Source organism: Pristiophorus japonicus, chromosome 20, assembly GCF_044704955.1.
Source record: "Pristiophorus japonicus isolate sPriJap1 chromosome 20, sPriJap1.hap1, whole genome shotgun sequence".
Taxonomy (NCBI): Eukaryota; Metazoa; Chordata; class Chondrichthyes; family Pristiophoridae; genus Pristiophorus; species Pristiophorus japonicus.
Window position 1 is genome coordinate 63,069,566 of NC_091996.1, and position 27,856 is coordinate 63,097,421.

The 27,856-nt window shown below is 44.9% G+C and overlaps 1 protein-coding gene across 1 annotated transcript in view; it reads left to right on the forward strand.

Moving 5' to 3' along the window:
* slc31a1 (solute carrier family 31 member 1) overlaps positions 1-27,295 on the forward strand; it is a 56,070-nt gene extending 28,775 nt beyond the window's left edge. The window contains exons 2-5 of the mRNA XM_070862888.1: positions 16,793-16,948; positions 18,643-18,715; positions 21,731-21,899; positions 22,655-27,295. Of these exons, the coding sequence (XP_070718989.1) occupies positions 16,835-16,948; positions 18,643-18,715; positions 21,731-21,899; positions 22,655-22,856 (558 nt within the window). The 5' untranslated portion in view covers positions 16,793-16,834 and the 3' untranslated portion in view covers positions 22,857-27,295. The remainder of the gene's footprint in view (positions 1-16,792; positions 16,949-18,642; positions 18,716-21,730; positions 21,900-22,654) is intronic.
* The last annotated feature ends 561 nt before the right edge of the window (positions 27,296-27,856 follow it).

Consider the following 27,856-nt stretch of genomic DNA (forward strand, 5'->3'; position numbering starts at 1 on the left):
AGACAACTGTGTATACTCTAGTTGCTGAATTTTAAAAGTGGTGTACATACATTGAGCAAGATCCAGAGACGAGCAGCAAGACTGTTCCTAAATGCAAAGGGGGGAATGCTTTATCGGAACGATTAGAGAAGCATAAACTTGACTGGAGAGAAGATAAGGGAAGCTTCTTATCAAGGCATATAAATCATATGAAATGGCACAGACAAGGTGAATCGATGGGTATATGTCTCGTGTGAAATGCAGCATCTCGGCTATGTGGCACTCCTTCAGTACCGCATTACAGTGTTGGATTTGATTATAAATTGCAGTCCGAGAGAGCGGTTTGAACTTGCAATCTTTTGCCTCTAAGGCAAGAGTGCACCTAACTTCCTCTGCAATCTCCTTTGCTCTGTCTCTTTTGCTGTCCCGCTCTGTCTCTTTTGCTGTCCCGCTCTGTCCCACTCTGTCTCGTGCTGCCCCGTCCCTCTGCTCTCTTGCTCCCGCGCCTCAGTGCACTCCCTCCTGCTCTGGCGCTCCACCACACCTCTTTTTTGAGCTCTCTTCATGCACGCTTTCTCCATTCCGCTCCCCTGTACTGTCCTTTTCCCTCTCCACCCATTGTTTTTGTGCGCTCGCGCTCTGGCGCCCGCTCGCTAGCTAACAAAAGACTGCAAGGTCCCACAAATAGCAAATGGGAGAGGGAATCACTTAATGTTTTGGTTGAAGGGCAAGTGTTGGCTCGGATATCGGGACACTTCAGTGCCGTGGGATCCTTTGTGTACTTGGTGCTGACTGGATCTTGATTTAGTGGCTAATCTCAAAGATGGTGGCGTGGAAATTCCGATGTCCCGGGCCTGTACGAAGTTTCTACGGACCCGGGAAGGTATTGGAAAAGCGATGCGCATGCGCTGAAAACCGACTTTTCCATTCTGTGAAGCTGGAGCTTGACAGATCGTAGCCAGATTGGGAGCGAGGATGACTGATTGAGAGCGAGGACATTTGTATGGGCAAGATTGGGCTATTTACCCATCCTTGCCCAGCAAATGTCCTCACAAATCTTGCGCCTGAAAAAGTAGGCTCATAGCCTACTTTTACAGACGCAAGTGTTTTAAAACGCTCTCAAACAATTGTAAAATAAAATTATAAACACAGTTTATTGTTAAAAACCCTTCCCATTACGGTAAGTTTATTTTTAACCATAATTAAGAAAACTTTAATTAAAAATCGTGAAAATATTTTATTTTTATAAGACATCATAACTTTAATTTCAATTAATTTTAAATATGTCTGGTCTGTTATTATTTTGTGAGATTGTTTTATTCCCATTAATAGCTCTCTCAGCACAGCACTGAAGTGTCAGCCTAGATTACGTGATGACTTGTGATATGAGTGTGCAGCCACTGTCAAGCTGACATGAGAGTTGAAAGTCCAGGGTGAGGCTATACTGTGTTGAATTTAAATAAAATGATGAAGGGAAGTTATAACTCGGTCCAGTTCCACAGAAAGTACAGCAGAGAAAAAACTATTGGGAAGCATTTCAATCTGGAAGCAGAGCAGGAAGAAGAATTAATATATCATAGAATCATGGAAGTTTACAGCACAGAAGGAAGCCATTTCGGCCCATTGTGTCTGTGCCGGCCAACAAGAGGCTATCCAGCAGGTCGGGGCCATTAGAGGGAGCAGCGTGCGGCAGCCCGGCCCGAAAATCGGCGCGGTCCCTGCCTGCAAGACCATCAGCAGGCCGGCGCCGTTAGAGGGGGAAATGTGTGCTGCTGCAGGAGGGTGACGGTTGATTGCAGTGTGGGCAGGTACCGCAGGAGTGTTGAGGTCGAGGCGAAGGAGCAGCAAGAGTTCGTAGAGGGAGGTGATCGGGGCCCAGGGGTAGCACTGGCCAACCCACACTGCGATATGTGTGCGCACTAGGTCCGTGCAGCAGAGCTGGTCTCCAGTCGTCTTGGTTAATCCATGCTACTGGACCAAGACCTAGCTCTGTCAATCCAGTGTGGTGGCTGGTGTGTGACGGCCACCACACATTTAAAAAAAATAAATAAATAAAAAAAAATCCATGCAGAGACATCTTCCACTCTTCAAGATGTAGTTCAAGATCTGGAATATTAAATCCTTCATTGAAACACCTGTGAACTCATCCATTTTCGGCATGGAAGCAAGTCATCCTCGTTTCGAGGAACTGCCTATGATGATGATCCAGCTTAGTCTCACTTTGCAGCTCTAGGTCTGTAACCCTGCAGGTTACAGCACTTCCAAGTGCACATCCAAGTACTTTTTAAATGTGATGAGGGTTTCTGCCTCTACCACCCTTTCAGGCAGTAAGTTCCAGACCCCCTCAACCCTCTGCGTGAAGAAATTTCCCCTCAAATCCCCTCTAAACCTTCTACCACTTACTTTAAATTTATGCCCCCTGGTTGTTGACCCCTCTGCTAAGGGAAATAGGCCCTTTCTATCCACCATATCTAGGCCCCTCATAATGTTATACACCTTAGTGAGGTCCCTCTGTCGTCTCTGTTCCATGGAAAACAAACCCAGCCTACCCAATCTTTCCTCATAGCTAAGATTCTCCACTCCTGATAACATCCTCGTAAATCTCCTCTGACCCTCTCCAGTACAATCACATCCTTACTGTAATGCAGTGACCAGAACTGCATGCAGTATTCCAGCTGTGGCCTAACCATTGTTTTATACAGTTCAAGCATAACCCCCCTGAATTATGGTCATTAGCACTTAAATGCTTTCCCACTGATACCCCTTCCACCTGCCCAGCTTCATTCCCTAAAACTAAATCCAGAACCGCGCCCTCCCATCTTGGGCTTGCTACATACTGGCTAAAAATGTTCTCTTGAATGCATTTTAAGAATTCCGCACCCTCGATACCCTTCATACTAACTTTGTCCCAGTTAATAGTAGTAGGATAGTTGAAATCCCCTACTATTACTGCCCTATAGTTTTTGCACTTCTCAGAAATTTGCTACATATTTGCTCTTCTATCTCCCTCACTGTTTGGGGGTCCATAATACACGCCCAGCAGTATGATCGCCTCTTTTTTTGTTTTTCAGCTCGACCCATATAGCCTTGCTTGATCCCTCAAACATATCATCCCTCCTCACAGCTGTAATACATAGAAACATCGAAAATAGGTGCAGAAGTAGGCCATTTGGCCCTTCGAGCCTGCACCACCATTCAATAAGATCATGGCTGATCATTCCTTCAGTACCCCTTTCCTGCTTTCTCTCCATACCCCTTGATCCCTTTAGCCGTAAGGGCCATATCTAACTCCCTCTTGAATATATCGAATGAATAGTTTCTTTAATCAATACTGTGACCCCCCCCCCACCATACACACACACACACACACTTTTTACCCCCCCTCGCTATCCCGTCTGAAAATCTTGTAACCAGGAATGTTGAGCTGTCATACCGGCCCCTCTTTTAGCCATGTCTCTGTAATAGCTATAATATCATACTCCCAAGTGTCGACCTCAGCTGATCTGCCTTATTCGCTATACTCCTTGCATTGAAGTATGTACCATTTAGTACAGCCACACCTCCTTGTTGACTACTTTCTAGCCCTTGTTTCCTGTCCTTCAGATTCATTTTCTACATTCTTGCTTTCCAATTCCAGCTTTACTTCCCTCCCTACTGAAGCTTTTCTCAGGTTCCATTCTAAATAACTGAAATATTTTTAAAAGGAAGGATTTAAAAAAAACACAAGTCACCCACAAATATCCTAATAAATGATAAAAACGCATTACATATAATCTTAGTGGCTGTTAGGTAGTGTTCTAAATCAGTACATCCATGTTGTGACCTTCAGATTTTGAAATGATTTTCGAGCTGAGAATGGACCTTGTCCACGAGCATTGATCCACAACATTAATCTGACTGCATTTGTGTGATTAACTTTATTTGCGGAGATCAGAAATTTCTTTTGGTCAAGACTTCTCTGTATTTTATGCTGATCAATATGGTGCTTTGGAATCATAGAATGTTACATCGCAGAAGCATACCATTCAGCCCATCAAATCTGCTGCACTGCTTGTCTTCATTTGAGTTACCAAGTCTTCTCCCCTCTCCTTTTATAGTTTTCAATATTCCTCTTTCCCAAGCAATTGTTTAATTGCTATTAAAACTCTGTTACTAACAGCTTGAGGCAGAGAATTCCACATTCTACTCACCATCTGTGTAAAGAATGTTTTAGAACTTCACCTTTTAAAGAGTCTAAATGGAGTAGAGGAGCAAATGGATCTCAGGATACAGATACACAAATCACAAAGCAACACTGGTTAATAAGGCCATTAGAAAAAAAGCATCCAAAGTTCTGGGTCTCACTTCTAGAGGGATAATATTGAAAAGCAGAGGTCTTACTGCAGTTGTACAGGGCCTTGGTGAGGCCTCACGTGGAATATTGTGTTCAGTTTTGGTCTCCTAATCTGAGGAAGGACATTCTTGCTATTGAGGGAGTGCAGCGAAGGTTATAACTATCGGGAAAGATTGGGCTCTTTTCTCTAGAAAAGGGAAGGGTGAGAAGCGACCTGATCGAGGTCTTTAAAATTATGAATGAGTTTGATAGGGTAGAGAAGTTGTTTGCACTTGTGGGAGACCAATTCTAGGCGCCATAAATATAACCGTCACCTATGTAATTTATTCGATTATCTTGACTTTATAGCCAGTGGAAAGCAAGTGGTGGTGGGGAGAGTGAGTCACTGTTGGGGCTGCTTTTGCTGCCAGAGGTCTGAGCTTAACCAAACATTCATGTTTTGTGTGTTTTGCAGTGAGACCAGATCAAAGAATAGTAGTGCTAACTTGTGAAATGGATGGATGATTTACCCCCCTCAATAACAGCAGGTTGTCTAGTCCCTAACTAAGTGGAACAACAATTTGCATTTATATAGCGCCTTTAAGGTCGTAAAACATCCCAAGGCACCTCAAGAGTGTCATCAGATAAACAATTGATAGCGAACAAAAGGAGGAGACATTAGGACAGGTGACTCAAAGCTCGGTGAAGGAGGTATGTTTTAAGGTGGGCCTTCAAGTAAGGGAGAGGCGCAGAGGTTTCAGGAGGGAATTCCAGAGCTTCGGGCCTAAACGGCTGAAGTCACAGCTGCCAATTGTGGGGCGAAAAGAGTAGGTGATGCAGAGTTCTTGAAGGGTTGTAGGGCTGAACGAGTTTAGAGATCGGGAGAGGCAAGGCCGTGGAGGGATTTGAACACATGGATGACATTTTTTAAATTGAGGCGTTGGACTGGAAGCCAGTGTAGGTCAGCGAGCAGGAGTTTGTGTGGGTTAGAATATGGACAGCAGAGTTTTGGATGAGCTCAAGTTTGTATAGGTTGGAAGATGGAAGACCGGCCAGAAGAGCTTTTGTATAGTCAACTTTGGAGACAGCACAAGCATGGATGATGGTTTCAGTGCAGATGGGCTGATGCAGGGGCGGAGAAAGGCGATGTTATGGCGATGGAAGTCAGTGGTCTTTGTGATTGAGAGGAAAGGTGAAGGATTCATTATTTTTGTGGGGACGAGCTCTCTCTAACTGTTTGGGGAGGAGTACTGATGTAGTCCGATACTGATTCCTTCGGAATACCTGCTGCATTGTATTGTCTGCCTGGCAGTGTGCATTTTATGTCTTTCAAAACAGACTCGCTTGAGAAATATGGCTCCGCTTTCCTGTCAATATTACCACTGTGAGCAGAGAAGTTAGACCTGTAACGATTCATTTCTCTGAAACCTTGCACTATCGCATTTTCCATTTACTCAATTCTGCTGTGCTCCTGGGTTTTATTTTTGAGAAACCAAGGTGATGGTGGGTCAAGACCCAGAGAGCAGGGCCACAGGTGGTGACTTGGGGAGAATGGAGGGGTGGGTGGGCCAAGAGCCAAGGCCCAAAGGACATGGTCACAGGTGGTGGTTTTGAAAATTCTCAGTTCAAATATTGCAACACTGAAATAAATACTGCTGTCACTGTAAAGGAGCCACTTAAACATCGAATCCCTTGATGCTAATCCTAAACTGCTAAAATAAACCATTTTATACCCGTTATCCCTTTAACCTGCTATTCTTTCTTTCCCAGCTCTTTTTTTCTCTCTCTTTCCAGTCATGAGCATTTAAACTTTGTTTCATTGCCACACTCTCCTTTTATGAGGGGGAGTTGTTCTCTACAGTGTTGTTGCACTTTGTATAATAGAGACACAGGGAGAAAATATATGGCACTCGCTGCCTGCTCTTACTTGAACTGCTCCAGGCTCGCGCTCACTAAAAGTAACCTTGCACGTTCCTGTTTGTCCTCAGGATATTTTTGTTCCTTTTCTTGTCAGAAATAAATTATCAACCAAATTTCTAAAATGAAATTTATGAACTAAATCTCCGTTACATGGTTCGCAATCCAGCCGCACACTGCCTTTCCTCTCCTCTCCCGCTTTCTGAGGGAGATTTATAAATAAGTTAAGAGGATAAATGTGAGGATTTGGAGCAGGTCTGAACTCTGTCCTCCCTCTCCCGACCTGGTGGCACCCTTTGGGGAGTCCCTTCTTCCAACTCCGAGCTGGCCTCGGCGGCGACCTTGTAGTCCTTTTGGCCGGTGGCCCAAACTGTGGAGGCGAAAGCAACTGGAGGAGCAGTGACAGAGCCACTGTCGGGTACGTGGTGTTGGTAATGGCAATGGTCACTCTGATTTCTCCCACGACCCTTCAAGAAGCTAAAATGGAGCAATGCCCCAGAGTCTATCATCCCCTCCCCTCCCCTTCCCTCATCACGCCTCAGATCTTCCACCACCTCTCCTGAAGGCGCTGCTTATGGCTCACACCCCACCATAGGCAATTCGGTCCATACAGTAGAGCCTGGTCTCCAGTCGTCTCGGACCCCGTTGCCACTGGACCAAGACCTTGCTCCGCTAAGCCCGTGTGGTAGCCGGTGTGCAACGGCCACCCCACCTTAAAAGAACTCATGCACAGGCATCTTCCACCCTTCAAAATGAAGTTCGGGACCTGGAACGTCAGGACACTGAGACAATCCCAACAGCGATAGACCGGAATGCTGCACCGCCATCGTTGCCCAGGAACTTGGACTCTGGCAGAACCAAGTGTTGGTAATGACAAGGTCGTGTTCTAGGCATTTTGTCAGGAGCACGGTACCGCTGGAGTTGGTTTTCCCTACCCCCTCTCTGCTAATCACGCCTCCCCAGAGGTCTCTGTCCTTACCGACTCTGGCGTTGAAGTCGCTGAGGAGGATCAGTTTGTCGTCCACAGGGACTCGGGACAGGGATTGTTCGAGGCTGGAGTAGAATGTCTCTTTGGCCTCATCTGTTGCGTCGAGTGTTGGAGCGTACGCAGATAACTGTGGCGCACTGGTTCCGAGAAAGGGTGAGCCGGAGAGTCGTGAGGCGTTCGCTAATCCCTCGGGGAGTCTCTGAGGCAGCCGACCAGCTCGTTCTTGATGGCAGAACCAACTCCATGGTGGGGGCGTTCTTCCGCTGGTTTGCCTTTCCAGAAGAAGGTGTAACCACCACCTTGTTCGTTGAGCTGGCCTTCCCCTGCCCGTCGGGTCTCGCTTAGTGCGGCGATGCAGGGAACAGCACCAACCCTTGTACATGGCCGCCTTTGACCTCACAAAGGCCTTTTAATACTGTTAACCGCGAGGGACTATGGAGCGTCCTGCTCTGTTTCAGCTGCCCTCAAAAGTTTGTCACCATCCTCTGCCTGCTCCACAATGACATGAAGCCGTGATCTTGACCAACGGATCCATCACAGACCCAATCCATGTCCGAACCGGGGTCAAGCAGGGCTGCGTCATTGCGGCAACTTCCTTCTCGATCTTCCTCGCTGCAATGCTCCATCTCGTGTTCAACAAGCTCCCCGCTGGTGTGGAACTTAAACTATAGAACCAGTGGGAACCTGTTCGACCTTCGTCGCCTCCAGGCTAGATCCAAGACCGTCCCATCCTCTGTACTCGAAATACAGTACGCAAACGATGCTTGCGTCTGCGCACATTCAGAGACTGAACTCCAAGCCATCATCAACATCTTCACAGGTGTACAAAAGCATGGGCCTTACACTAAACATCCGTAAAACAAATGCCCTCCACCAACCTGACCCTGCTACACAGCACTGCTGCCCCCACCCCCTCCTTGGTCATCAAAATCCATGGCGCGGCCTTGGACAACGTGGACCACTTTCCATACCTCGGGAGCCTACTATCAGCAAGGGCAGACGTCGACGATACCCGCCCTCCTGTGTGGCTGAGATGTGAACCATATACAGCAGACACCTCAAATCGCTGGAGAAATGCCACCAACGATGTCTCCGCAAGATCCTGCAAATTCCCTGGGAGGATAGACGCACCAACATCAGTGTTCTCGATCAAGCCAACATCTTCAGCATCGAAGCACTGACCACATTCGACCAGCTCCGTTGGTCGGGCCACATTGTCCGCATGCCCGACACAAGACTCTTAAAGCAAGCGCTCTACTCAGAACTCCTACACACAAAGTGAGTCCCAGGTGGGCATAGGAAGCGTTTCAAGGACACCCTCAAAGCCTCCATGAAAAAGTGCAACATCCCCACTGACACCTGGGAATCCCTGACCAAAGACTGCCCTAAGTGGAGGAAGAGCATCCAGGAGGGCGCTGAGCACCTAGAGTCCGAGAGCATGCAGAAACCAAGCTCAGGCAGCGGAAGGAGCGTTCGGCAAACTAGACTTCCTACCAACCCTTTCCTTCAATGACTGTCTGTGACAGAGACTATTTCCCATACTGGACTGTGCAGTCACCTGAGAACTCACTTTAGAGTGGAAGCAAGTCTTCCTCGATTTCGAGGGATTGCCTGTGATTGACTGGAACTGCAAGGATGTCGGCAACAGCAGAAATGAGGAGGGATGGAGTGGAGGTTGGTCATTGTAAACCTAGCTGGTGCCTGTGATGTGGGGTTTGAAGCTCAGCTCTGGGTCAAGCAGGACACAGAGGTCACCTGTGAGTGGGCAGGCAGGGAGTTATTGGTGGGGGTAGAGCTGGATGGTCTCGGTCTTGCTGATGTTGAATTGAAGGATGCTCTGTAAGGCCCATGGAGCAAGTGTGTGCCTGGTGCAATAAACTTGCTGGGCGCCCTCAAGTTAAACCATTCACAGCATCACTTTTGAGTGGTCAGTGTAGTTATCTTCTAGTGGTTAGAAATACTAGTCAGGGAAGGATTGCAAACTTGATTTTTTTCAAGCGAAAGAGCGCTATTTATGATACCGGCTGTTTAATTGAATGAGACTTTTCACTGTGTACGTGGAAGTGCAAACATGCCAACTCTGCAAATCTGCTTTATATATCTGGTTGGCAGTACCTCGCCTTGCAATTTAATTTCCTGCTGTTTAGCTTTGGAACAGCGCCCTAGGGTGAGTGGAGATTAGCTTTTAAGTGGCTAACAGGCTGGGCAGCTACTGAGATCACGAGCGATGACTTGTTTCCTGAGACCAAGGCCATATCAAGTGCCAGAAGCTGTAAAGTAGAAACTTTCTGCCAAAAAGAGAGAAAATATGGATTAAAAAGTTGTTCCAACAGTCCCAAGATACGGACTGATCATTTCTGAAGCCTTTTTACGCAAAGATTGCCGTGCATTTTCATGTTTTCAAAGCTCCATAGTATAAATGTGTGTGGAGACACATGCACAGCTAATGTGAAACAAAGACTCCTTCCTTAAGATTTATGCTTTGAGCTGCTCTGGTTTTGGGCAGCTCAACAGCAACTTGTATTTATGTAACACCTTCAACGTAGTAAAACATGCCAAGGCACTTCACAGGAGTGTTCTAAGACAAAACAAATAAATTTGACACCGAGCCACTCGAGAAGAAATTATGGCTGATGACCAAAAGCTTGGTCAAAGAGGTAGGATTTAAGGAGTGTCTTAAAGAAGGAAAGAGAGGCAGAGAGGTGGGGAGGTTTAGGGAGGGAGTTCGAGTTTGGGGCCAAGGCAGCTGAAGGCACGGCCACCAATAATTGAGCAGTTAGAATCAGGGATGCTCGAGGGCAGAATTTTAGGAGCACGGACATCTCGGGGGGTGGAGGTTACGAGGCTGAAGGAGATTAAGAGATGGGGAGGGGCGAAGCTATGGAAGGATTTGTAAACAAGGATGAGAATTTTGAAATTGAGGCATTGCTTAACCGTGAACCAATGTAGGTCAGCGAACACGGGTGATGGGTGAGCGGGACTTGGTGCGAGTTAGGATACGGGCTGCGAAGTTTTGGATGACCTCAAGTTTATGTAGGGTAGAATGTGGGATGCCATCCAGGAGTGCATTGGAATAGTCCAGTTTAGAGGTAACAAAGGCATGGATGAGGGCTTCAGCAGCAAATGAGCTGAGGCAGGGGTGGATACAGGCAATGTTACGGAGGTGGAAATAAGCGGTTTTAGTTATGCCATGGCCATGTGGCCGGAAGCTCATATTTCAGGGTTAAATATGACACCTAGGTTGCGAACAGTCTGGTTCAGCCTCAGACAGATGCTTGGGAGAGGGATGGAGTCTGGCTGTGCCTACCTGCTGAGCAAAGGCTGTGTGCCCATTCTTTACACGTAACCTTAGACAAAAAGGTCTGAGGGGAGGCGATCACGGCTGAGCCTGATATGTCCCTGCACGGGTCACTGCACAGTGATCAGGAGCAGGTACCCGGGCTGCTTTTTCTCTTCCTTAACTCGGGTATGCTGAGGTGAATTGTAGAACCTCAGCTGTTGACGCAATACCTTCTGGTGTGTGGGACTTGGTACCATAGCATGTGGTGCATTTATCCGCTAAGTCATCTGGAAGCTTGGGACTGAACTCTCTCAAAATCTTGTTGCTGTTAAGCACTTCCATGCCATCTATTTTTTCATATCCAATATTCGCCTCTTGATGCACTTCATTGGTTATAAAGCACTGAGACGTCCTGAGGTTGCAAAAGGTACTATCTAAATGCAAGTCTTATTTTTTGTCTTAATTGGATTATGCTGCTTGGCACCATTATGTGGCAAGAGTGGGTACTACAAGAATATAACGTTTCACCATGAATTACCGCAGGACTGTTTATATTCATAAGAATATTTTCGTATGGTAACCAATTTGTGAAAATATTCTTATCACAAGCACTGTGGACCTGTATATGGAGCATTGGTGATTTACTTCCTCCAAATCTCTGCACTGCTCCTCCGTGTGTGAGTATCATAGAAGTTTTCGGCACAGAAGGAGGCCATTCGGCCCATCGTGTCTGTGCCAGCTGAAAAAGAGCTATAGCCTAATCCCACTTTCCAACTCTTGATCCGTAGCCTTGTAGGTTATGGTAAGTAGATAAGGTTACAGTAATTACTGTGTTATATAGCAATAAGTGTGTGGTTACTGAAAAACAGGAGGTTCTGTTGGGTCAAAGGGAATGAGGCAAAAGGTTCAAAAAGTAGAAAAAGAACAAGAAAGTGGATCTCTAAACTGGTAAAGAAGAAAAATGAATGTTGACAGAAAAAAAATCAATGTTTAGATTCGGTGAACACAGGTCCAGTAACTTTCAACCCACAAGTTCTGTTACAACAATTCCTCTGACTGCTGTGTCCCTGCTCTAATCTGAGTAAGGGCTGACTCGAGGCAGTGTCCCTGTTCTGGTCTCTCTGTGTAAGGATTCAACGATAAGGGAGTCAAGGGTTATGGGGAGTGGGCAGTGAAGTGGAATTGAGGCCAAGATCCAGTCAGCCATGATATTGAATGGCGGAGCAGGCTCGAGGGGCCAAATAGAATCATTGAAAATAGGTGCAGAAGTAGGTCATTCAGCCCTTCGAGCCTGCACCACCATTCAATAAGATCATGGCTGATCATTCACCTCAATACCCCTTTCCTGCTTTCCCTACATACCCCTTGATCCCTTTAGCCATAAGGGCCATGTCTAACTCTCTCTTAAATATATCCAATGAACTGGCATCAACAACTCTCTCTGCGGCAAGGAATTCCACAGGTTAACAACTCTGAGTTAAGAAGTTTCTCCTCATCTCGGTCCTAAATGGCTTACCCCTTATCCTTAGACTATGTCCCCTGGTTCTGGACTTCCCCAACATCGGGGACATTCTTCCTGCATCTAACCTGTCCAGTCCCGTCAGAATTTTATGTGTTTCTATGAGATCTCTTCTGAGATCTGATGGCGACTCCTCTTATTTCTTATGTTTTTGTGTTCTCACAGCATCGGCACTTAAGATTGTCCTCGCATGATGTCCAACATTATGCTCCTTTCAGCAGGTGTCACTGGACTGGTTATTTCTCTTTTACTCCCTCCCTCACACCTAAAGTGCAAGAATGTTGAGGCCAACTTTTATTTCTGTTCAGATGGATTCAATAGCAGACTGCGGTTTGAACCCGGGCCTTTTTTCTGGCCTGTGTTTCCAGTGCTATGCTTGGCAGTGCATTAAACCTCAGCCACAGGGGAGCTGTTTTCAAAGATGTCTCCAAGATAAGAGGAGACTAATTGATGTCCTGTTTCTGACTGCTCCATTTTTGATCGAGGCGGAGGAGCAGTGAGAGATCAGGGCCCAGGAGCGTCGTGATTGGGGCCCTGGAGAGCCGAGGGCCCAGGGACAGCACGGGCCCGCCCACACTGCGATCTATGGATAGAAGGAGCATGTTGTGTGCACTAGGTCTGTGCAGCAGAGCTTGGTCTCTAGTCGTCTTGGTTAACCCTTGCCACTGGATCAAGACCTAGCTCTGTCAAGCCCATGTGGTGGCTGGTGTGCAACGGCCGCCCCACGTTAAAAGAATTCATGCACAGGCATCTTCCACCCATTAGTATTTAGTTCAGGACCTAGATTGTCAGGTCCCTTTATTGAAACACCTGTGAACTCATCTATTTTTGGTGTGGAAGCAAGTCATCCTCGATACGAGGGACTGCCTAATACTATACATGTTTTCAAAGTTTTGACCTGAGGTGGTGCATTACATTAGTGTGTCAATGTGTGACAATGTGATATCTGTCTTTCGAATGAGACGTTAAACCAAGGCCCCATCTTCCCCCTCGGGTGGATGTAAAAGATCCATGGCATGATTGGAAGAAGAGCAGGGGAGTTATCCCTTGTGTCCTGACCAATATTTATCTTTCAACTAATATCAGTGAAACAGATAATCTGAGCGTGGTGTGTACAAATTGGCTTCTGTGTTTCATACATTACAAGAGTGACTACACTTCCAAAGTACTTGATGTAAAGCGGTTTGAGACGTCCTGAGGTTGTACAAGGCGCTAAATAAAGCAGTTTCTTTTTCTTTGCATGGATTGTGCATGTGTACTTTAACCTTTGTGCATTTGTTAAAATGGTGGCGAAAAGCAGAGTGCAAATGTTTTTTGATCATTGTGTTTTACTTTCTTGGTTACTGAATGGTGGTAGATGTTCAGTAAATATACACACAACATTTTTACCCGTATTGAGAGTGTATGTAAGGTGTTTTCTACCAACATTCGTGCATGTGATTAAAATGGTGTTGCCATCACTATACCTGTGGCCTGTCAGCTATTTCTATTGGACGGCACTGGTGTAAACGACCCAACCTCCAGGGAAACCTTCAGTCCTCAACTTAAGCTCTTTACAGCCTTCTGGACTCAACATTGAGTTCAACAATAAACCTTGCCCCATTTTATTCGGACAGCAGCTGATGATGATTCTGCTATTCCCATTTGCATCTCCTATAGACACAGCTTTTGTTCCTTTACTTGTCCGATTACCATCCCCATTTGCCTCACACAACCATCCCTTTTGTCATTTAATCTCTCCTACCTTCCACCCCATCACAGACCTTCCCTTTTGTTCTTTCCTCCCCTCGCTCCTTCCCCTGCCTCTCAACTTGCTTAAAACCTGTCGCATCTCTAACTTTTTCCAGTCTGATGAAAGGTCATCGACCTGAAACGTTAACTCTGTTTCTCACTCCACTGGTGCTGCCTGACCTGAGTATTTTCAGCATTTTCTGCTTTTAATTTCCGGTAATTATGTGTTGCCAGAAAACAAGAGCGTTTACTGCCTGTGTCTGCATTGGATGGCCAGTGCCACAATCCAATCAATCACGAGTGTAAACGGATTGCTCTGATCGTCACATTGCTCTAACTCGATTTATGCTCCAGTATCTCCTGAAACCTGATTTCACTTCAAATGTCAGGAGGAGCACTGAGACCCAGAGGCTATTCTTGCCTGGTCGAACGGGTGAATCATTGCCAATTAACTGCATTAGGAGGATGGAGAATTCAGTTGGAATCCGATTAAGAGATTATCGTGTGCTCTTTACTCCAGCCACAAAATCGGATTGGGGAGTGGAGGTTGCCCCTTTGTGGAGTCGCGAGTTTGTGGGTGAGTTGCCGAGATGGTTGGCGTGTGTATTATATATAAAATTATAGTATAACTTTCCACATAATGTGTACCTAAAATCCCAGGCACATTTTGCAGTGTGAAATAGTAAAATGTGGGCTCAGCTCTTTATCTTAGTTGCTTCATTGAGGAATGAGGCTGCTAAAGTAAAGAGTATAAAATATATCACACATCTGCTGCCCTATCTCCAAATAAACCTCATTGAATAAAAACCTTATTGCTATAAGTCATCAAAGTCGCTCCACTGGTTTATATTAATTTTCATACAAATCGACTGAAAAGATTGGGAAACAGACAGCAATTGGAGTGAAACATTTGTAAAGTTAACTGAGTCAGCATTGACTGAGGGGGAAAGGGTTCTTTCTTCCAATGAAAGGAAATAGTGTGGGTCCATGAAACTGAGCAGCAGTAAATCTACAGATGCCCTGAGAACTGGGACAAGGTTCATATATTTTTTTTAAGACCCTGGAGCAGTGAGTGACGCTTACTGCCCCCTGAGACTAAGTCTTGTGATTAAATTACCATGCATGTCAATGTGATGTAAACGTAAATGGAGCTCATCAGCAGCCACATTTCCTTGCCCTGGGGCTGTGTCTGCAGGAAGCCTCTTCCTCCAGCTCCTGCCTCTCCACAATGAAATCTACCATGCCTATTCCAAGCTATAATACAGGCTGAATTTTAACAGCATAATTTAACGATTGTGAATTTTGAACTACAACAACAACTTGCATTTATATCCGGGATGTTCAAGAGGTCAGAATTAGAGGAGTGCAGATATTTTGGAGGTTGTGGGGCTGGATGAGATTAGAGATGGGCAGGAACGAGGCCATAAGAGGGATTTGAAAACAAGGATGAGAATTTTGAAATCGAGGCGTTGCTGGACTGTAAGCCAATGTAAGTCGGCGAGCACAGAGGTGATGGGTGAACAGGACTTGGTGCGAGTTCGGGCTTGGACAGCCGAGTTTTGGATGACCAAGTTTATGTCTGGTAGAATGTGGGAGGCCAGCCAGGCGTGCATTGGAATAGCAAAGTCTAGAGGTAACGAAGGCATGGATGAGGGTTTCAGCAGCAGATGAGCTGAAGCAAGGGCTGAGACAGGCGACGTTAGAGGTGGAAATAGGCAGTCTTAATTAAGGCGGGATATGTGGTCGGAAGCTAATTTCAGGGTCACATATGACACCAAGGTTGCCAACAGTGGGTTCAGCCTCTGACACATGCTAGGAAGAGGAAAGGAGTTTGTGGCAGGGACTGAAGATAAACACTATAATTGAGGTGTGGCCTGACCAGTGCGATGTAAAATAGCATAATTTCTTTATTGTATATTGAAGCTGTTGCAACCATCTGATCATTTTTTAATACTAATTTTGTTCCATACCATCACCAGGTGTAGTCTGTCCCTGCAGCCAATCTGCAGCATTAATTACCTTTCCCTCTGTTATGGGCAAATTTAGAGTGTGCATTACGGCCAAGTAGAGAGGCCTAATAATATGTGCTTCTATTTTCAGGCGTTGTTGCGCGAGCGGCAATTTCGTTCGTCGTGTGACTAGTAGTCGCCTGCGATGATTCCTGAGTTAAATATCAAATTATACACCAGACAAATGACAGTATCGTTAATGTTCGTTTAATACAGGACAAGTACAAGACTCACTACTTATACTCTAATTCTCCGATACAAAAGAAGTACAAGACCCACTACTTATACTCTCTACAGAAGTACAAGACCCACTACTTATAATCTATTTAACTCTGATTAACTCTGCAGAAAAGGTGTTCCTTTCCGCTTAAAATACTAACTCTGTTCAACTCAACGCTGTAATTCAATATACTCTCAGTTACCCAATACATCCCGGGTGATCAATCCGGTCCTGACACTATACCTTCAAGGGTTGCTCCCTGGACCCTGCTTCTGTCAAGGGTTGTTCCCGGGTTCTCGCTCTGGACTGTCTGAGCTTGTCTCTCTCTATACCTTTTTTGTCCTTCAGTTAACCATGTGTGTTCTATTAATTCTCTGCTTGTTTTTGCAAGATACAGAGACATTCTGCTGTTATCTCAACTTGTCTCTCGCCTCAAAATTATTACCAAGTCGTGAGTCTCCCTTCCCATGTGTGAACATTATCTTGATCAAATTCTTTCTTGTCACCTGTTGCTGTTTCCACAGCTGGTCCTGTTATGGTAACTCCCTCCTGTCCGTTGGCCTTCAATCTGTTATTCCTACACCTGATCTTTTGTTCAGTCATTAGCAATTGCCGGAACTTTGTGAATTGGCATGCAATATTTACACACTATCTCTTACTCCTTTGAATTTGGCTTTATTATTCTGTGGCTTTCCCTGCTGGTTTTATAACCCTACCTCATCCCTTATCTCATTGACTCTGAGGTTAACGCCTGGCTGCTTGCTTTTTGTGCAATTTTTTATTTGATTAGACCCCAGGTCTGAACTAACTACTTAATCCTTTCTGATATTTCCACAGGCATTCACAGAGAGTCTTGGACTCAATTTCTCCACCACTGCGATGAATATGTCGATGGCTGACCACCATGGCACCATGCTAATGGCCTCCGGCGGCCCCCCTCACCACCACCCGACGTCTGCACCGGAGCATGACCACAGCTCTGGTGGGATGATGGTAAGGATTCTCTCCTATCCCAATGTTTCCGGGTCTGCAGTAAATCTGTCCTTTGGCTGAAATAGCAAGTTGGTGGGGTTCAGAATTGCATGTTTGGGCGGGTGAGGGACTTGGTGCATAGTGAGTCATGGAGTAGCTGTTTGTGAGTGGGAGGTGAACAGTTCATATTACAGGCAGTTGCAGTGGATACGATCACAGTTCCAGTCACTCTTTCTCCTCTGACTGAAGAACGTTTCCACCTGGTTACTATCATAGGCGGTCCCTCGACCGAGGATGACTTGCTTCCACACCAGAAGGGATGAGTTCATAGATGTTTCAATGGAGGACCCGGTGTTCCAGTCCTGAACTCCAGGGGTAGAAGATGTCTGCGCGTGGATTTTTTTAAACCTGTGGAGACCGTTGCACATCAGCTCCCACCGTTGTTCAGCTGACTCAAACTGTTTAAAATTTAAGAGTTTGCTTTGAAGTGTCAGCAGAACGTGTGGTGACTGAGCAGCTGCGACAGGACGCACCTGAAAAAGTTCTTGAGTCTTAGCCGGACTGACGGACTGAGGGAGACAAAAACATAACTGGCTGCTGATTAAATTGAAAGCACCAGTGAGATGTTAGTTATGAACTGACATTTGCCAAAACAGAGGCTGATGTGGTGGGTGTCAGAGATATGAAAAATGCAACAATGTCTTTATAGAGACCAGGAACCCCCTGAGAGATGCAGATCGTTGGCTTTGGTGTGTGGAAGACTGCATCATTCACAACACCAGAATCTTTCCAAGGCCAATTGTAGAGAATTACATAGTCCATGTTGGTGTTTATCCTTCCCATGTGACCACCCTGTTCCCATGTCCCTTCATTCCTCTTCAATCACTTATCTGACCTATTCTTAAGTTGTCTCTGCTTCAGTTACTAATTCCACTTGTGCATTCACAGCCTCACAATCATCTGTTTAAAAAAAAAAGTTTCTCCTGCACTCTGTCACAAATCAATAATATTTAATCTTATCTATAATCCCCTTGTTCTTAGACCGTTCAACCGCTAGAAACAGCATGTTTTATCTATTCTGTCTGATCCCATCATTTTAAATTGTATTTCCTTATGCCAGGTCGTATCCGAGTGATACGTCCTTCCTATAGTGTGCACCCCAAACTGTGGTCTGAAGGTTTTATATAGGTTCACCATTACATCTCTACTATTATATTCTACACCTCTTGCTACAAAACCCAGTATTCCATTAGCTTTTTTTATCCACTTGAGGCGCTTCTTTTAAAGTCTTGTGAACCTGAGCCCCCAGATCCCACTGCTCTTCCACATCACCCAGCTTTCCCCCATTTAAAATATAATTATTCTTTGAATTCCACCTGCCACGTTTGCCCGTTCCACCATCTTATCAATATTCCCAGTGCAGATTCCTTTGGTCCTCAGAATTATTTACTATGCCTCCTATTTTAGGATCATCTGCATATTGGGTCCCCAACCCCTCGAGCCCTGTATCCAAGAGCACTGTACTGCAAACATTGAAAATGTCATGAAAGTATAAATGCTATGATCTACTGCAATATGCGATCTATCTGTTCTGCCCCCTTGCCCTGTTTTGCCCCCTTGCCCTATGGTTGTGATGTATAGCAGTGTGACAGTTTGGCTGGGGTTTGCAGTAATAGTGTAATCTCAGTTTCACTATGCAATTCCTTTATCCCCAGCAAATGACATTCTACTTCGGGTACAAGAATGTGGAGTTACTCTTCCCTGGGCTACTGATCAACTCAGTTGGAGGTGAGTGCTGATGTCATGGCAGCTCGGTAATGTGCTACAACTCTGGGTTTGAACAACCACTACTTGCATTTGTATAGCACCTTTAACATAGTAAAACATTCCAAGGCGCTTCACAGGAACAATTAGCAGACAGAATTTGACACCGAGCCACAAAGTGATATTAGGACATCTTGGTCAAAGAGGTAGGCTTTAAGAAGTGTCTTAAAGGAGGAGATAGAAGCGGAGAGGTTTGGGGAGGGAATTCCTGAACTTCGGGCCTAGATAGCTGAAGGCACAGTTGCCAATGGTGGGACGATGGAAATCGGGGATCCACAAGAAGTCAGAATTGGTGTAGCGCAGAGATCTCGCAATGTAGGGCTGGAGGAAGGCAAGAGGATTGGGTAGGGCAAGGCCATTGGAGGAATTTGGACACGAGGATGAGAATTTTAAATCTGAGGCATTGCCAGACCAGGAAGGATGATCAGATGTAGTTTTCCATCCAGCTGGTTTGATGGTTAGGTGTTGGCGAATGTTGAAACTTTCCACTGAGATTCACGGCAATATTTATGGGATCTGCATCGGCAGCCAAATAATGCAGGGATATATTTGTCGAATCAGCCACTGAATTTGGTGACAAACTCATAATGTGTTTTTTTTTAAATAAACATACATGCTCAGTTAACTTCTAAAATTAAAAAAAAACTGCTGGACCGAACTCAGGAAAGCCTTGCACTTAGTCACTTACATAGACGGAGCTGACATTGTGAATAACTCACTAACTGGAACAACCATTTGCCATGTGTAGACCGAATTCAGTGGTTAATATATGTAATGGTGTCTGCTGTGGTTCAGTGGGTAGCTCTCCCGCCCGAGTCGTAGGTTGTGGGTTCAAGTCCCACTCCAGAGACTTGAGCACAATATCCCGGCTGACATTCCAGTGCAGTGCTGCACTGTTGGCGGTGCCATCTTTAGGATGAGACATTAAACCGAGGCTTCGTCTTCGCTCTCGGGTGGCAGTAAAAGATCCCATGACACTATTTTGAAGATGAGCAGGGTAGTTTTCCCTGGTGTTCTGGCCAATATTTATTCCTCACCGACATCACTAAAACACATTATCTGGTCATTATCACATTGCTGTTTGTGGGAGCATTTCCTTAATTACAACACTGATTCCGTTTCAAAAGTACAGGTACTTCATTGACTGTGAAGTGCTTTGGAATGTCTAGAGGTTGTTAAAGGCACTATAGAATTGCAAGTCTTTATTTTACTTTTTAATGGGATGGGAAGGAGAATAATGACTATTGATTAAAATTAACTGACTATTGATGTAAAATTGGGGTTTGGTCTGTAATTGAGTTTAACTGTGATCTCTCCTGTTAAAAGCAGAAGTGAAGCACAGTCTCTTGATTTTCGGAATGACAATCTAACCTAAAATATGTATTGTGAATTTTAATTTTGAAAAAGAAACTGCTTCCTGCTAATATTTTCCTCGGCTCCCAGTCTTCGGTTTTTAAAATGATCATTGTGTGAAACCCTGCAAATCTGGTGAAGTCAGTGAACCTTCTAATAATTGTGTAGGGACTCCCAGGACCCACTTGTAAATCAAAAGTTCGGAGAGCCTTACTTATGCAGAGGCCTAGAAATTGTTACCCAGGCTCTGGTTCCAAGGTTTCACAGAATTTGATTGTTTTATGGTGCATTACTCAGTGTGTAGATTGTAGTTCCCTCGCCTTGATAGCTCCCCTGCAGCAGTTTCTTCCCTGTAAGTCTGACAGAAATTTAAACTGAAACATAAACAAACACAATCTGTGCTGTTTCCTCCCCTTTCTCCCCCCCACCCCCACATTATATTTCCATTGCTTGAAGGAACAGAGGAGAAACATGAAAACTTTTTTTTTGCAAGTGATTATCAAGGTTTTAACACTAACATTTAAAAGGGAATTGTATAAGTATTTGAAAATGAAGAACGTGAAAGGTTATGAAGATAGGGCAGGGAAATGAAAGAAAGGAAGAATTGCATTTTTATGGTGCCTTTCACTACCTCAGGATGTCCCAAAGCACTTTACAACCAATTAAGTACTTTTGAAGTGTAGTCAATGTCTGAAATGCGGCAGCAATTGGCACACTGCAAAGTCTCAAACAGCAATGAAATATTGACCAGATCATCTGTTTTAGGCGATAGTTGAGGGATAAATATTGTCCATGTTACCGGGGATAACTCCCTGCTCTTCTTTGAATAGTGTCGTGGAATCTTTTATGTCCGCTTGAGTGGGCAGATGGGGCCTCTGCTTAATGTCTCATCTGAAAGACAGCACCTCCAACAGTGCAGCACTCCCTTGGTACTGCACTGGAGTGTCAGCATGGATTATGTGATCAAGGTTCTTGGAATGGGGCTTGAACCCACAACTTTCTGATATTTAGAGGCGTGAATATTACCAACTGAGCCACAAGAGAGTAGACAGATCCATGGCCTGTATTGTGTGCTATTAATCGTGATTCTATGATTTCGGGCAGACTAGTCACTAGTGAGGTACTGGAGGATCACTGCCACCTGTGGAGCTATAACCAGTGTGTGCCAGCACCTTGGGGAGAGGGGACACCATCAGATGGAAAGATGGAGAAAAAGTTCACTGATAAGCTGGAATCAGAGCCTTCCCATTTCACTCGGCTGGATTCCACATGCACCTGAACTGTCCTGGGGGTGAGACACCTTCTTCCAATGACCCAGAGACGTTCCCAAATTCCAAATTGTCGTCGTCATGTGTTCTTTGCAGCAAATATCTAATTATTCCATTTGGCATTTCCTGGGTCCAGGAGCAACACTTGACATTGAAGACAGGAAGTAGTGTTTTGTCACAATTTGAGCTGAAGTACTCTTGCTTCCCTTTTCTCTTTCACCTTCCATCCATGTGCCTGTGGTGTTGCCCCGTGCGTCTGACATTAAATAATTCCTAACTGTAGGTCAAGCCAATTGTCATGTTTCTAACATGGTCTTTGTATAATTCTATCTTCCCCTTGCTGCTTTCTCTTCTGCAGGGATGATCGGTGCCTGTGTGATTGTTTTCCTGTTTGCGATGATTTATGAGGGGCTGAAAATCAGTCGAGAATGTTTGCTTCGGAAGTCGCAGGTTAACGTTCGCTATAACTCCATGCCTGTTCCTGGACCAAATGGGTCAATGCTGATGGAAACTCACAAAACTGTTGGGTAAGTGGGGAAACACCTGGTTTTGTACTGACTCGACAGCCCAGAATGCTTCTTGGGGGTGGGCGAGCAGCAATTGGCCACAGCTATCCTGGACCCTCTCCACGCTCCCCACCCCCCCCCCCCCCCCCAAGGTTGCTTGACAGTGGCCACTGCGGAAACTGCATGTGCTGACATCCACTGAGGACAGGCTCAGCAAATATACCTGCTGAAGTCGAAAAGCCTGTTGTGTCTCACTTTCTAGGTGCACAAAGTGCAGTAGTCTCTGGTGAGGTACTGAGAGGCTGCTGACATCTGTCGAGGCTGGTCCGATACAAGTCAATTCCTTCAGTGGGAGAAAGGGAAAGAAAAACATTGGGCTGTAGCTGTTGGGCAGTACTTCTAATGTAAACTGCTTTCACTTTTGGTTACTTGTAAATTAAAAACAAGATGTTGTTGATTGAGAAATGTGGCTAATACCTTCTGTAGCTGTCAGGAGATGCCCCAATTTGGATCTCAAACAACAGTGGTCATGGATGTTGATGCAGGAGGAGTTAGCAGCCATTAAATACATTATATGTGGAGTATTGCAGTGTAACCCGGATGAAAAATTGAGGTGGGCAGAAGTTGGAGGAAAAACAACAGCTTTTCAAAACCATTGAACAGGGTGGAAGTGGTGACTACTGCGTTGCACATGTGCTCTCAAGACAGTATCGCTTGCCCACTCGCTCCCACACACAGCCGTGGCTTTTCACTGACTCTGTTCCCTTTGTTCACAGACAGCAGATGTTCAGCATGCCCCACCTCATCCAGACCATCCTGCACGTCATACAAGTGGTCATCAGCTACTTCCTCATGCTGGTCTTTATGACCTACAACGGTTACCTCTGCATCGCTGTGGCATTGGGTGCGGGTGCTGGATACTTCCTCTTCAGCTGGAAGAAAGCGGTGGTGGTGGACATCACAGAACACTGCCATTAATGCCAGCAGTGGCCAATCGTAATGGATCGCACTCCCCAGCACGATGATCTGCCAAGTGGGAAATGACCATTGAGCCAGTTTAAAAACAAACACACACACACACACACACACACACACACACACCATTCAGACTCCAGTTGAAGGATCGTTGCTCAAATCGTTTTGTTTTTGCTTCATGCCTTTAATCGCTTGCAGAGAGCAGTTTGCCACTTTCCTTACTGCAGCCTGATGCACGACCTCGGGTATTGGTGTTGGAGCGGTCGCTTTGGACTTTGTTTACAGTGAAGCGTGCCAGGAATCTTCAAACTATGAGCCGTTGCTTCACCTGGAGTCGCTCGTGAAATCTTTGCAATGTCGTCTTCTCTCAGACGGGATTATGTAAAACTCTCATCAATCAAACCATCGGCATTAAATTCTCCTTTTGATTGTTACCCATAATCCCAACGATTACAATTAGAAATAATTAAGCCCATAGCCAGATCTTTTTGTATTGATACGGAGGATCAGCACGTAGACAGAAATGATGCTGTGAGCTCAATCTGTGATCTCTCCTCCCCTCAGTTTAGGTGAACAGTGAAGCTATTCTTTATGCAAGGATTAAGATTTTTTTTTGAGTTTCCCAGCCAGCGGAATACTATCAGGACCAAGACTTCACTATTAAGGATGGCCACTTCATAATTAGTTTAAAAATAAAATTTTTGATCTCTGCTGCTTCCATCACTAAACTATTCAGACAGTCAGAAATCTAATGCAAAACATTTTATTTGTGTGGGTAACATTAAGAATATTTGATTCTTATTTTAACATAATTTTTCACACTTTAAATCTAAACCACAGAAATGTGTCTGTGTGTGTCTGTGTGTCTTGTGCTCTTACCCCCAACACATCCCACCGCTCAATCCCCTGTTCTCAAAATTGATGCTTGTCTCGATTCATGACATGTTTGTATTTGTGCTAATCGAATTGTTATAATTTAAAAACAAATTATGTATTGATTCCAGGTAGACGTGCGCAATCGCCTGGTGTTTGTGGTAGGAATCTTCCGCACTGTTGGCCAGGAGAGTATTTATATTAATGTCAATCGGAGGACTGGGAGACTCTTTTTAACTGTTCTTGGATGCTGCTGGGCCAGCACAGGTGCAGTACAAATAAAACAAACTTGTCCAGCACCAATAGGAATGAATTTACTGATCCTTCTGAATTTATTTTTAAAATTTGTTCAATTTTAATCAGCTGGTGACCATGATAAGCCAGAGAAATTCAGTAATGAAGAGGTAACTCTAGGTTTGGCCAGTTAGATTACTTCAAATAATTAGTCCGTTAATCCTGCGGCGTGTTTAGGTGGGGTAAGGGATGGGCCGGGAAGGAAAGCAATCAATCCGGTCCTTAAAACTACTTGGCATGTTTCAGTTGCAGCTGTGAAGATTTGTAAGATTTCCAAACTTGTTTTCTCCCCCCGCCCCCCCCTTGGCCTCCATTATCTGTACTTAAGTTACAAAACTTAAGTACAGATAATGGAGGCCATTTGATCTCATCTCGTTCATCCTTCCACTGGAACCTACTGTTCTGCTAAGATGGAGACGGGGGTCTGTTCCATTTCAAATAATTGACTTGTGCTGAGGTTCCACAGGTGCTTGCTGCTCCCCAGTACCTTGGTCAAGTGACCTGAGCACATTGAGTTAGCAGGCTGTTCCATCATGGGGAGCATCACAGCCGAGTCCGAATTCTGTTCACATCCACGTAGGTGCACCTTTCACCAGGATAGTGGTTTGCTTGGCTCACTTTCCACTCTTTGCCCCCCCCCCCCCCCTTAGTCTAACAATGGTGGATTCATTACACCCACTGTCACCTCTGGTTCAAACAGATGACGGGCAGTGTATTTACGCACTGAGCCATTAGGTAGTTACAAAGCCTTTTATTTAAAAAAAAACACTACCCATCAAAAGAACTCCAGGGGCTGTGCACCGCCTTTCTTCCCCCCCCCCCCCCCCCCCCCACCACCACCAAAGCAGGGGTGAAGTGCTGGGTGCTAGGGAAGCAAATAACAATCTTCCAGTTGTGCAGCAGAACTCTTAAGATTCCAAACTGACTACCCTATCAGCTGTTGATTATTCAAAAAACCATTGCGAATCTCTGGCGTCTGACTGGGTCGGTGATAGTATATGTGTTGCACCTAGGAATATCTTCAGTGGGTTTAAATAAACACTTGTGTTTTATAACAGTTGCACAGTACCTGACACAGCTGATCGATGTGCAGCTACCTGCTCTGTGATGATGGTACGTTGTTGCCTGTGAGATGTGGCATTATGTGGGAGGGGAGGATGTACTTGGAGCTCCGGGTCAAGTGTCCCACAAGAGTCTCATTTTATTGTTTTTTAGTTGTTTGCTGATGATGGGCTGATTGTCCACCAGTCTTACTGATGCTTCATCCTATGTCCCATTATTCATTAGTCTTACTTGTATTTCCCAAAGAAATGATATACGGATCATGGTTAATGGAAGGAATTATGGGCTGGTGCTCCTGTCCAATACCTCAGTTGCAGTTCGGACCTGATCAACATTAAATGGGTACAACAGCCAAGTTAGGTGATTGCTCCAGGATAGAATTTCTGGGGCCACCACTCGGCGACATTGTTATACCCTTAAAGTACGAAGTAAAAAAAGCCTTTTTACAAAATATGCTACCATCTAGGGGTACATTTGAAACTTGCTAATGGTGACACTGGGGTGGGAATGAAGCCACCTTATTTATGCTTATTGCCCCAGTTGTGTTAAGAACATGCCGACTGTTAATGGTGTGTCCTGAACTCCAGTATCATTACCATTTATTTGTGTTTTTTTTTGTGTTCGCATGCATTGCCTCCCACCAGCCTATTGAAGAGCATCACTTTTTTATGTTAACTGTGCTGCATTTTCTGTCCCAGGCACACGTATCAATGCACCGTATTCTGACTTTGTGAGGGATGAGGTCTGTGAGTGAAGCACAACGGTTGTGGCAAACATGATTGCACATGGGCCCTTTGTTAACCATTTTAGTTCGTTCTTTCTTGTCTTGACCACACTTTTATCCTGTCCTCCCCATCCGCCCCCTCGCTCTTATCCTGTTCCTCCCCATCCGCCCCCTCATTCATCTCTTGGTCTTTTGAACTGTAATTTCCTAAATGATGATTTTGCTTTAAGGGCTGAGTGTTTGGTGTGGAGTCTCTTTTCCTGGTCCTAGAGAAAGCAACTAGTTCATGACACTACAAATCCTGGCCAGACGTTAGATGATTGAGTAGTGCACCTGTCAATCAAGGCTGGAGACATTGCTGTCAGTGACTGGGCTTGATTTTACGCACACAATTATGTAGGTATCCAGCACTCACTGCATTATGCTGGAGAAATAGTGCTGCTTTTATGGGGACTTTCGGCCAAGAGCTTTGTTTGCTGTAAAATAGTCCTGCCGTAAGTCCCGCCCTGCCTTCAACTCATTGGCTAACAGATGTCAATAGACACTGGTTCACATTTGTCTATACTGCAGCTTGGCTGACATCAGGATTTGCAATATGCGGTTGGCAGACCCATGTCACGGTGCACAACGACCCTCGGGCTGGCAAGCACCGAATGGCAGAGCTCTGCATTTAGGTGAACGCACACAATGTTCCTCTCCTCTGGCACTTTTATAATAAGTGATTTGAAGGAAGCACCTGCATTTCTCAAAGCTTTTTTTTAAAAATTCCATTCATAAAAGTTCCCGAGAGGACCAGTGAGAGGAATCCGCTGGGGACTTTAAAAATTAAACTTGGCACCAGAATGGACATGCGCTTGGAGTCTCGCACTGCTTGGCTTTCGTGCACTTGAATGTTGGATCAGGAGCTGACATGATATACTTCTACTTTTCACATCTGTACACCCAAAACTGTGCTGTTGATAGAAAGTTTAGTATAGCTGTAAACATCAAACCTTCACTTTGTTGTGGTGCAAAGTGCATTTTCCTTCTGGAATGAAGTCATTATACCTATTATATTGAATATAAATAGTGAAAGGATCAGACTAGAAAGTACTGTACTTATAAATATATAATTTTTCTTTGATTTGTCAGTCTTGTTTAAGGTGTTGTACGTCACCTCTTGCAGTTTTCTTTAAATCTCCCTTCAGAATGTGGTAAATTTTTCCTTAACTTTTATTTGAAGTTCAGTGCCTTTGGTTATCTCCTCAAAATACACGAGCGATGGTCACCACTGTTAACACGTTTGTCTTGTAATTTGATTTCTTAATCCTCAGAAGCGTTGATGACTGTCCTCCCACTCCAGCACGTTAGTGTTGCAATATTACCTCGGTGGTGATTTGTCATAACCAATTCTTTTGAGAGACTATAATACAATTTTTTTGCTGGGAAAATCATAATATATTGTATCATGCTTATTTCCAATAAACTTTTTAGTTTTTATTATCTTAAACTTGTGCCTTTAATTTCTTGTTGACAAAGCACCTTGCACACTTTACATCCAATTGCTGGAACATTGTGCTGGCTCTCAGCTCTCGGACCTTTACATGTAGGCACTGGTGAGCAATGTGAACAATCACCAGTGTCCCCAATGAGATGGTGTAAATGAATTGCTACAAATATGTGCAAAGACATCGGTTATTTACATCTCATGAGGGGTTTTGATAGAGGAAATAGAGAAAAAACCTGACCAGTTTACTCTTCACACAAAGGAACCAGCCACTTGTACCTGGTCTGGCCTTCTGTGGTTTAACAAGCCAAACAATTGTCTCAAGAAAATTGGAATGGACCATAAGTGCAGCTTCCTCAGTGTCACCCACATTCTGGTAAACTAGTTTATAATTCTGAAATTATACTGAATTGCTGACTCCTGGAATTTCTGTGATCCATGCAATCGGGTTATATTCAGTGTACAATCCTGGGAATGCTACTAGCCTCCGTGCCACTGGACTGGGAAGGAGAGAAACATACATAGGAAAGGCCCAATCAAGCCTGCTCTCTAGCCAGTCTTGGC